Source organism: Eretmochelys imbricata, chromosome 3 (assembly GCF_965152235.1).
Source record: "Eretmochelys imbricata isolate rEreImb1 chromosome 3, rEreImb1.hap1, whole genome shotgun sequence".
Classification (NCBI taxonomy): Eukaryota; Metazoa; Chordata; order Testudines; family Cheloniidae; genus Eretmochelys; species Eretmochelys imbricata.
The window spans coordinates 85,662,541-85,674,612 of NC_135574.1; the positions used below are offsets into that span (position 1 = coordinate 85,662,541).

Sequence of the window (12,072 nt, forward strand, 5' to 3'; positions counted from 1 at the left end):
AGGAAAGGCAATGTTTGAAACCTGCCAGGAAAAAAAAAAAGGTCTCCCCAAGAGGAAAGAGAGGAGTAAAACAAGCCTCTCAATACTTATCTAACTAACTGATTATAACTATACTAACAACTAACTATAAAAACTATCTTAACTATAGAAATATAAGAAAAGCCAAGGCATGATACAGGTGAACTTACTAGGGCTCTGTCTCAGGCGGAGGTGGTTGAGAAGGAACTGAGGGAGGTTTGCCTGGTCATGAGGGGAAACAGAGCACAAGTGCAGACTGATTGGACACTGATAACTAAAAATTTCCAATCAAAGGCTCAAGAGGTGCATGCACACCTGAACTGGAGCACTCACTGGAACACAACTCAAAGAATTCTTAGTTGTTTATGTTAATTGTGGCAAAAGGTTCCAATCAAAAGATAGAGGCTCTATTGTGCTAGGTGCTGTACAAACCTATAAGACGTAGTCCCTGCCCTAAGATCCTAAATACTGTATAGTACTGCTTTTTATTTAGATTTATCAAATCCCTCCTTGATTGGTATACTCTGTCAAATATTATACTCAACTGTAGCAGACAATTGTGACGATCCATATTATAAAGATCAGTACTTTTACAAAACTATGATAAATTTTGTATAAAGTATACCTAGTATCGTTTGAAAACTCATAATCTGCTGAACATTATTGCCCTGGTAAAATATGTGTATCAACATTGTATGTGAAGCTATAAGAATCTGCTGTATAGCACTGTTATAACATGGTCCAAGATTAAGAAAAGCAGGCCCAAACCAGTTTTTCAGAGACAAAAGGCACTCTGACACCCCAGTCAGGTGTTAAAGAGCTATGCTTAAGCAGTCATTCTCCAGCAACAGGAAGGTGTGAATAAGAAATTTACATTTCATCACAGGGATGGTTCAACCCTCACATCCACAGGAAACTTGTCGCCTGCTGTAGCCAGACAGCCAGCCCCCCCCCCCCTCAGACCAGCATTGCTGGAAACACAGGAGGAAGCCGGAACAGGGCACTTAACATATATTCCAGCACAGCCTTTGAAGCTGTGAGAAGCACAGGTGTGCTGCTACAATGTGCCTCTGGGAACAGATACAACGATTAAGCTCACAGCAGGCAGAGGCCCTGTGACAGACATGGCTCTTAGCCCCTACTAACTAGCGTGATGCACACACACCAACATCCTAGTTGGGAAAATATTTACCCTGATAAAAGAAATGTCCAGTAGTCAACACTTATTGTTTCTCTCCCTTGCAAGTGTAAACTACTCTTGCGAAAGCTGGCGTCACCCAGACAGACCAGCCTCAATTTGGCATAAGAAAGGAGAAAGAGAATAAAGGAGTACAGAGGTATAAGTAGGGGACCTACAGCACCATGATTTTTGAGTGCTTTTCACTATCTATCTGCTGGTCAGATAAGTGACAGCCTCCCAAGGCTTCTGCAGCTAAGAGGGTCCCTAAGCCTTGTCCCTTATTCATCTTTCCGCGGAATTGAGTGACCGATCCTGGCTTGGCACCGCTGGAATCGAGAGATGCAAGGAGGGTAAGAAGCACCCACACCTGATCTCCTATCTTTAGTGTACGCATATTTGAAATAGAGCTCTATACTTTGTTTTCTTTCTTTGGGATTGTGGCTTCAGTTTTGTAACTTGTTTGTGTGTGTAACATCTCTACATTTAAATAAGTAGGCACTAGCAATTTTGTAACCACATGATTAGAATCTAGCTTAATAAATTTTGGTAACCATTTATGCATAAGCCTGACTTGTTTTCTCTGGTTTACTGTAAAGCAGCCGACACAATGAAAGAACCTCAGCCGTTTTGGCTCTAAAGCCTGGCCATTAGGTGAGAGTACTAAGAGCCTAGCGTTGAGTTGTGCCGCCTCCACGGGGCAAACTCTTGGGGCACCTGTCAGTCAATCCTGGCTGCCCGCTGCGAAGGAGCTCTGAGCTCTAGCAGTTAAAGTCACGGGTGTGGAGAGGCTCTTAGTGCTGCCATTGGGGCACCTGTCAGTCAGTATTGACTGCCCGCTGCGAAGGAGCTCTGAGCTCTAGCAGTTAAAGTCACGGGTGGTTAGGACCTTGGGGCATCCGTCAGCCTAGCCCGGGCTGCCCGCCGCGAAGGGACAGTGCGTCCTAGCGGTTAAAGTCACGGATGGTATAAACGGGCATAGCTGGCACCTCACCAAACATCCTTGGCCGTCGGCTAACACCTGCACCCCAGCGAGGGGTAAGGGTATAAGAATGGAGGACACATAGAACACAAATGGCTTCTCTCCTCCTTCATCTCTGCTCATGACATCAATGACTCTCAAAGAACTGAACTAAGTGGTTGGAGTAGGGGAGTCCCAGACTGAAAGGAGACCCAGCCTGTGAAATTTATTGCAGCATATGGTGCGGAAAACCTTTGCTTTTTAGTACATTTAGCTCATTAAATTAGGTACTAGCTTGCATTTTACTCTTTTATTTTCTTTTGTAACACATCCTGACTTTTATGCATCATCACTTGTAATCACTTAAAATCTATCTTTCTGTAATTAGTAAGCTTATTTTATCTTAATCAGTGTGTTTGGATTTGTGTATGTGGGAAACTCCATTTGGGATAATAAGGCTGGTATCATTTTCCTTTGACAAAAGGATGGACTATCTATGAGTCTGCATTGTTCAGTAGTGTACTGGACAATACAAGACGCACATTTCTGGAGAACAAGGCCGAGAGTAAGAATTTGCAGGCGTTGCCCTATATGTAATTCATGAGTAAGGCTGTGAGTTTGTCACGGAGGTCATGGAATTCCATGACTTCTGCAGCGGCTAGTGTGCTTCGCCTGGGGGCAGCTCAGGCAGCCCCATGCCAGTCGCACTGGCAGCTGCTGGGGCAGTCTCAGGCCACCGCTCCCCCCACCCCCAAGCAGCAGGAGTTTGGGTGTGGGAAGGGGCAGGGAGGCGGGGCATGGGACGCAGTGAGGTGGGCTCTGGGCGGCGCTTACCTGGGGGTCTCCCAGAAGCTGCAACATCCCCCTCACTCAGCTCCTAGGCAGAGACGTGGCCAGGCAGCTCTGCACGCTACCTCCATCTGCAGGCGCTGTCCCCACAGCTCCCTTTGGCTTTGGTTCCCGGCCAATGGGAGCCGTGAAGCCACAGCTCTGGACGGAGGTAGTGCACAGAGCTGCCTGGCCATGCCTCTGCCTAGGAGCTGAGCGAAGGGGATGTCCTCACTTTCGGGGAGGCGCGGAGTCAGGTAGGGAGCCTGCTGGCCCTGCCACCCCACCACCCACCCCCATCACCCACAGTGCCCCCGGGCCAACCCCCTTCCCCCCCCAAGATTTAGTTAGGGGTATATAGTAGAAGTCATGGACAGGTCACGTGCTGTGAATTTGTGTTTACTGCCTGCCTGTGACCTGTCCATGACTTTTACTAAAAATACCCATGACTAAAAGGTAGCCTTATCCATGAGTGACTGGTCACAGTGCTCATGTATTTAGCTGGGAGTGAATTTGCATGCTATAGGCTGTGTGAGCAGACCATGAGTGGATATTCTGACAGCAAAGCAGTATAAAAGGCACCCCAGGTTAGAGAATTAAGGGGACACAGTTGTCCAATGATCCAGATTGTACCCTAGGTAATGTCACAACAATGAAAGCTGGATAGTAGGGACAGCTCATTAGAAGTCCATAAGCTATTACCAGCAGGAGAGTGGGGTGGGGGGAGAGAAAACCTTTTGTAGTGATAAACACCCATTTTTTCATGGTCTGTGTGTATAAAAACATCTTCTGTATTTTCCACAGTATGCATCCGATGAAGTGAGCTGTAGCTCACGAAAGCTTATGCTCAAATAAATTGGTTAGTCTCTAAGGTGCCACAAGTACTCCTTTTCTTTTTGCGAATACAGACTAACACGGCTGCTACTCTGAAACCTTTGATAAACACTGTATGCTAAGTTAAGTGCTCTACAGGAAGTAATGAAAGACTTTAATACAGCATATCATGCCTATTCACATATCTCAAAGCTGCAGCTCACAATCTTGTCTTGTTTTTTCCATAGTTGCTTTTTTATAAATATAGGAAAGCCATACCACACTAAATTGTGAATCTTGCTTAAAAATATTCTCATAGCAATGGATCATTAGATCATTCATTACCTGTAGATATCTGCCTTGTTGTCAAACCAATCAGACAAAACTCGAGAGGTAAACAGAGGAAAACGCTGATGAAGAACATGAAAACCCACATTTTCAAATGTGTAGTTAGTTAGAGTCACCTAGAAAAATACAAAAGACTTGATAATGATCTTATATTTTTATAATACCTTCCTTTCAGAAGACTCCTAAAGCTCTTCACACACTTTAGCAATAGATTATGAACCACAAATAGGAATTTATTATCGCTAACATGCAGTTACCTAGTAGGTAAAATCATAGCAAATGTTTAACAGTCCACTGAAACAACACAACTGTTCATGACAGAAAGGGAAGAATATCTTTCTCCAAATGAAAGTACAGGTGCTAAATAGACTGCAATTACCAAATTAGAACTTGCCCAGGAGTGGGTTACAAGAGGGACCTAATGAGAAGGTTAAACACAATGTAACAGAACAGCAAAAAAGTGATGGGATAGATAGCTCAAAACAGTTCCACAGGCTTCAAATATTTCTTTTAGTAAAAGTACTATACTAGCTATCTTGCTAGGGACAAGTAAGCTGTTCTCGAGACACATCTTGGACACAAAGAAGTAAAACGAATGAAAAGTAAAAAGTATGAAAAAAGAATGAAAATAAAAAGTTAAGAAACATTAGTGAAAATCAAAAGGCAAGGACTTCAGTATTTTACATTTCACTAGAACAGTTTCCCTTCAACATTTCAAAACACATATGTCTGTTTCTGAAAATAACATTATCTGTCTAAAAAGGGATAAAAAAGCTGTACAACAAAATACTATAGCACAAGTCCCTTCATAAAATTTCTCAACAAAAGATTCCTTAAAAGTTTAGGATTAAAAATAATTAAAATCCAATTTCTCTCTCTTCTAAACTATTTTCAACATATATTTTTAACTTATTTTACTTTACCTCATTTCTCATCATTCGCCAAAGATTTAGGATAATTCGTCCAACAATATTTATTTCACTCATTGTATCTGACCCATATTCATCTTGCTCAGCTGCAAATCTGTTCTCTTTCTTATCATCTAATGTAATGAAAAGAGGATACATTTAGACAACTTATAATATAGTCAACATTACTTCAAGCTACTTCTCTGAGAAGTTCTAGGAGCTTCCTGGGAAAACAGCTTGAATGCATTGAAAATGTGTAGTAGCAGAACTTGAATTCAAAACCTGAGCATGTGTAGGTAAAAAAAAAAATATATATATATATATATATATATTCTCATTACTCATTAAATAAGATTTTTAGTTACCAAAAAAACCAAAAATATTTAAACCAAACTCATGTCCCCTTAATTTTTCCTCTGGTATGTATGCCCATTTGAGACGACAGCTTGGTCTAGTTTTATTGAACTGTCCACTGCAAGTCTTTATTCTTAAGGGAAATATATTGGAGCAGAGTTGCTGAAATGTTATTTGCATTTGATACTGCACTATAAAAAGGAGGAACACTCCCTATCCTAAAGGGCTTACCCTTGTGATAAAGTTTTGCACTATTGGGCGGAGGGTTGGGAGAGGAGGATGCACAAAACCTTTTACACTGTGAAAGTGGAAAAGGAGGCAGAAGACTTCGTTGGTGCAAAGGGAGGGAAAGAGAGACAGGAAGATTGCAAAGCTGTAGGGAGAAGTATTTTACTCTTGATATTTTAGGCATCACTTTATCATAGGGAGAAAGCCAAAGTGGGTGAGGTAATATTTGTTATTGGACCACGAAGGGCCAAAAAGCCATTAATATGTATGGGAGATCTTAACCACAGTCTCTGTTAAGGACTTTTCACATAGGCCCAAATTCCACAGCTTGGTCTGAGGCCTGGGGCCTAGCTAATAATGGACAATATATGGCTAAAGAAAAACTGGGTAAACAGGAGACAACCTTGCTTTGTTTCAACTAGATAAGTGGAGTCAACAGAACTCCAGACGCGGAGCAGTAATTGGGTGTTCATATCATCAGTTACATACATACAAAGCACTGATAAGAGCCTCAAAGTCTACTCCCTGGTGCAGAAAGGAGATCGCCAACACCCTCCCCAAATGCAACCATAGTTCAGGGAGAGGCCTAACATGTCAGTATGAGATATGACATCCCCCCTTCCACGGATGTATTCTCCTTCACAGATGCCAACTCTAGTTCTCAGAAACACAGTGGCGAACCCTAAAACTAAAACAATTGCTATTTGCTGTGTACTTTTCACTGTGTTTTTGTTTTAAACCCCCAGGAATGCACCTGTTGGACAACCGGAAGAGCTACCTCATTCCTATGGACCCCAAAATCAGGATTTAACCTACACACTGCAATAGGAAAAGTTTGAGGAAAACACCTGTGTATTAGCAACATGTTAACCTGAGCTCTGGGCGGAGCCATTATTTAATCTTTTAGACTATTGGTTTATTGTGCTAATCTTGTCTTGCTGCTAGAACCTACCCAGGGGCTCCGGAACTCCAACCCTGTCGCTTCTCTCCGCCCATGAGCACCCTATATAGTCTATTGTAATCAACTGTTTAGCACTGTCTCACTGAGCCTAATAAACAAAGTGACACTCCACCAGCGCTATGCGTAATAAACCCGCATGCTTGACTCCCCATGGTGTCCATTTCTGTTCCTTCAGACCAACTTCTGATGGTGAGAGAGACAAGCTTTCAAACTACACAGAGCTCTTCCTCAGGTCTTGGAAAGGTACTCAGTGTCACAGCTAAATACAAGATCAAACAGACAGTTTGGCATAAGTAGTTGGTATATATTCTGAGGGACGATTCAAGATATTACCTTACCCACCTTGTCTCTCTAATATCCTGAGACCGACATGGCTAAAACAACACTGTATACATGGGCAGAAAGGGAAAGAGGACTTCCTTACTCTCAGTTTTCTTGAGTCTTTGAAGTGCTGCAGCATCACAAAAGAGCAGGTGCTTGTGGTGTCTTTCCTAGCATTCTCTTTGCTCTAAAATGGAAGGGCCATAGTTCTGGGAATTTTTTTCTAAAGTTTATTGGGATGTTTTGAAAGTGCATCATACATAACTTAATATCCCAACATGAAACATTACAGTGACTATACTCTATGATACATTTTAAAAATATTTTATATTTTTAGAACTATTTCTCCAAATTGTATCAGCTCCATCTGGCCTTTTAAATTAGCATAACAGAGCAAAGAGCATTCTGGGACATTTCCCCCACAATTCTGTATGTGTGCCTACCCCATTTTTATTTGTTTGCTGCACAACTCTGTCCCACACTATTAATTTATCAAAGATGCTCCTATACGGTATCCTATTAACAAAGAAGAGACAACACATTTTGCAGAATAAAGTACACAACCCTATATAACAATTATTAGATTTCAGCATCTATTTCCTCAAGTGGCCATGATGTAAATTTCCCCTTGAACAACTCTCAAGAGACAATTTATTCACTGCGTTCCACTTTGAGCACGCAAATGAGATCATAGAGAGGACAAAAGAGAAAAATCTGTACATTCCTGCAGGGCTTCAGATAAAATAACAGAACATAAAGCAACAACTTATTCAATTGCTCACACTCTTTCATGCATCATCTCAACCAGCAACAATGCTATGAATAAAATCTATTTCCCATTGACAAACTTTATCAATAAAACCTAATCGATAAAACCTATAAGCCACTGACAAACCTTAGTTAGTCTTTTATACACATTATCAAAATGCATGCTATCTTTTTACCTTCTTTATTGTTTCAGACTTTTAGAGAGGCAAAATAATGATTCTCCTTTGCCTGGCCAGTTGTAAAAGAAAATCAAGGCAATATAAGTGGTAACAATAATTAATCTTTTCTGTCCACTTGTATGCAGGATCTCCTGCAAAGCTAGAAAATGTCTAATATTTTTGAGTCTGTAACCTTTTTCTGTAACCATCAAAATTTCACAGAGTTTATTCAAGTATATTTGCTTTCCCTAAAGTCAGCCTGATCAGATAACACAGTCTCTCTCACTGGCTTTATCAACATCTCCTCTTTTGGCTTGTCTCTGAGTCTCTACATTTCTTCACTATGCATCACACCACGCGCTAACAACATAGAAACGAATTTTTCTGCCACAATAAAGATAATTAATGTCCTAATCAGCAATAGGCTCCCCAGTTGATGATCTGCAGGAACTTGTGGAACTTCCACAGCTGGCACCTAGAGAAAACCTATGTGTAGCAAATAAATCCCCACATACATGCTACCACTGTGTGCATGTGCACCAGACTCAGTCAAAGGCAGCAGCAGAGGGAAGAGCTCAGCTTTCCTTTTGCTAGCTGAATTTACAAAAAAGGGAAGGAAGAGTCTATGAAGGAGGCAAAGGGTACTTGCCAGCTCTCCCCTCAAAGGAGTAGAAGAGGTAGGTCCTAGTTGGAGAAGCACAGACTACTGGGGACCCTGGCCACAAAAAAGAGAGGGCAACATGGAACACAGGGGTGGGAGAAAAGAAGGGAACACGGATGGAATCAGAACCCTGGCCAGAGGGTCATGCAAATAATGGAGGACACAGAACACAGACAGACACAGGTTTGCAGGAGGCGCTTTATCTGAATAGCTATTCCCTAATCTCCCCTCATCTTTGGGGCCAAAACCTATGCAACATAAAAATAAAATAAATAAACCATCACTGAAGAAAACTCCTAATTTTTTTTAACGTCTGTGGTTGCACCTATGTACCTGCATAAGTGCAGATATCCACCAAAAAAAAAAAAATTAAAAGCATATTACCTTTTACCTAATGATATCAGCAGGGGCTGTGTTATAGTCTATAATATAACCCACCTGGTACACGAGAGATCATCTGGCATAAATCAACACTTAGTGCAGCAGCCCTCTGTAAGAGGTAACCCCACGAATGCATTTGGACTTCATATCCTAACATAATATCAGGGTCATATCTAAAAATGGGAAAAAAGAAAATAAGCTTCATAATATCAATACATTTTTGTGGGACAGTGTGGGCTTGATCCTGCTCATGCTGAAGTCAACAACAAAACCACCACCGATTTCAGTGAAAGCTTGGTGTGGTCCTTCAATGACCACACACATAAATCTTGGAGATTTAATAAGTAAAATATATTTTATTATAAACAATATTATTGACAGAGTAATTGTTAAGCTTAGTTTTTTTTTAAAAAAAGATAAAGAACAAAATAGGGATCTCACCAGTTTTTTGGAAAGCAATATTATATTGACTGTAGGTGAAATCTGACTAGTGGGACAAGACATAATTAAGTTGTGGTCCAGTAACTTCAACAAACTTGTTGCAAGCAGTCTGACAGAGTATAAACAGATTAATATGGCAAAATACTTCTATATTGCTTCCTTGAGAGGAAATTAATCCTGAATCTGTCTGGAATTTTGGTACTCTTAGAGTAGAGGAAAGAAGGGTAGTTTTGCAATTAAAAACACAAAGCTAGATTCTCAGGAGATCTGAGTTCTATTCCAGGCTCTGCTACAGACTTCTTACATAAACTTGGACAAGTCTCTTAACCATTCTGTACCGGTTTTCCCCATCTGCAAAGTAGAGCTAATTCTTCTACCACTACTACCTATATCTTCTCCTGCAAAACCTACTATTCTTTGGGAAAACAGTCAAGCAATTCCTTTGATTACCAACAGAGATAAAAATGCTGGCTATGACGCTGAAGAAAATTTCTTTCATCACATTTACAAAGAAAATAACTGAGAAAAAGGGTCATCCATAGTTCATGCTTTAATTGCTCAGTTTTACATTTCTTTTTCATCCTGCCCCCTCACTGGTTTATGTGGGATTTTGTCTTGTAGCTTCCGTTCTCAAAAAGCCCACACTGTCCTCTTCACTAGTCAAGCAATCTTATTAAGAGACACACTATTTGGGCCAGTTTTTGTACCTGCTAGAAACTAACAAATTCTAGTAACTGAAAGCTGTTGACTGGGGAAAAAGTGAGTGGAATTGTAGGTATGTGTGCCAGAGCAGACTACATGGCTTGAGGTAGGCCAATACAGAGTACCTTCTGGCTGATACCATTGTCAAAATAAAAAGATGGGCCTCAAAACGATCTTTCAAGCCATTGCCAATCTTTCTGCAGAGATGGAAAGTAGCATTCGTACTGGGAGGATTTAAAACATGCAATATTAGTAACAATCCAATCATCCTTGCTGTAGAGAGAAGAAATATGATCATTTTCCTCTCTAGACAGAAAGATTCACTCTGTACTAGTTTTGCTGCTATGTCATCTCCCATTTCTTTCCATTCTGTAGTAAACATTTCTTTTTATTTCAATGAATTGTTTCTTCTTTTCTTTTTTTAATGTACGTTTTTCCTGAGTGCTCATTTTCCTCCAGCTAATATTGAGGCAAATGGAGGAAAGAGTGCAGGCCAGACTTACAATACAGACAGAAGAGGGAGTTGTCTAGAACCGCAAAATATTTAGTGGACAGTAATTGCATAACTGAAAACTCTGGGGAGCTTTTCCCAGTTTTCCTTGGGCAACAAAACTCATAGAGCTGGTACTGGAAAGTAAGAGGAGATTCTTAGAGGAAGATGCTACTAACCGAGGAAAAGTTATTTCAGTGAAGTTTATTTTAAGGCAGATGCAGGGGATTTTTCCCCTTGCAACTTGATGTTAAATCTTCTTGACCTCCTGAAATGGTGCTAAGGAACTTATGAGAAACAAATATAATATTATGTGTCTAATATGAAAATTTGGTTAATTCAATGTTTATGCAGCCCTTTACATGTAAAAGCATTATGGACAAGACTTAAGTGCTAAGAATTATTGTTTATTATGGCAAAACCTGCTACAATTTTAAAAAGTGACTTTACCATACAATCTTCAAGGAGATTGTGTTCTCTTATATCCTGGTATATTATATTTCATATCTTCTCTCAGAAGCCACTTCCTGCTTTCTCACTCTGGGAGAGGGAGGGAGAAGGGGGGCACGTGGCTGGTGGACCATGCAGCAGTGAATCCACTGACTCTGTCCATGCTCCTCCTATTCCTGATTCCCTTAGCTCTGTGTCATGCAGGAGCATGTATTCCTGTGTAAAGCCCCCAAATCCTGCTCCTCCCCCTCTGCACAGCAGAATAGCACCTTTTCCATTATATGTAGGGACCTCTATACCTGCACCAGAGGGGCAGCATTTGCCTTAAATGTGAAAGAAAGAGGCCCATAACATTTAATTTCTCTTTCATGGGAATCCACTGCTCCATCAGGCCTGGCAAACTGTTTCCATCTTTTTCAAGTCATTGAGGCAAAATGGCTTGCAATTTTATCCTTCCCTTATCGTCTCTAGAAGCCTGTTTTAGAGCATCCTCTAGTGGTTTGCCTATTGAATTTCAGGCACAGCTCTCCCAAGTCTTCTACTTTTGGGTCTTTGAAAAGAGGTTCTCAGTTCTTTTCAGGTTTCAGAGTAACAGCCGTGTTAGTCTGTATTCGCAAAAAGAAAAGGAGTACTTGTGGCACCTTAGAGACTAACCAATTTATTTGAGCATGAGCTTTCGTGAGCTACAGCTCACTTCATCAGATGTATACCGTGGAAACTGCAGCAGACTTTATATATACACAGAGAATATGAAACAATACCTCCTCCCACCCCACTGTCCTGCTGGTAATAGCTTATCTAAAGTAATCGTCAGGTTAGGCCATTTCCAGCACAAATCCAGGTTTTCTCACCCTCCACCCCCCCACACAAATTCACTCTCCTGCTGGTGATAGCCCATGCGTTGGAGGGGTTTTAGTTGGGGGCTGAAGGTGACGGCTAGTGGCGTTCTGTTATTTTCTTTGTTAGGCCTGCCCTGTAGTAGGTAACTTCTGGGAACTCTTCTGGCCCTATCAATCTGTTTCTTTACTTCCGCAGGTGGGTATTGTAGTTGTAAGAAAGCTTGACAGAGATCTTGTAGGTGTTTGTCTCTGTCTGAGGGGTTGG

At 41.1% G+C, this 12,072-nt stretch overlaps 1 protein-coding gene across 2 annotated transcripts in view; it reads right to left on the reverse strand.

Annotated features, from left to right (window-relative positions):
* The window catches only part of REV3L (REV3 like, DNA directed polymerase zeta catalytic subunit), a 258,653-nt gene that overhangs the window by 62,671 nt on the left and 183,910 nt on the right, over positions 1-12,072 (reverse strand). For both annotated transcript variants that reach the window (XM_077812949.1, XM_077812950.1), the window contains 3 exons: positions 8,943-9,058; positions 5,069-5,187; positions 4,143-4,261 (listed from right to left, as the gene is read on the reverse strand). In XM_077812949.1, the coding sequence (XP_077669075.1) occupies positions 4,143-4,261; positions 5,069-5,187; positions 8,943-9,058 (354 nt within the window). The remainder of the gene's footprint in view (positions 1-4,142; positions 4,262-5,068; positions 5,188-8,942; positions 9,059-12,072) is intronic.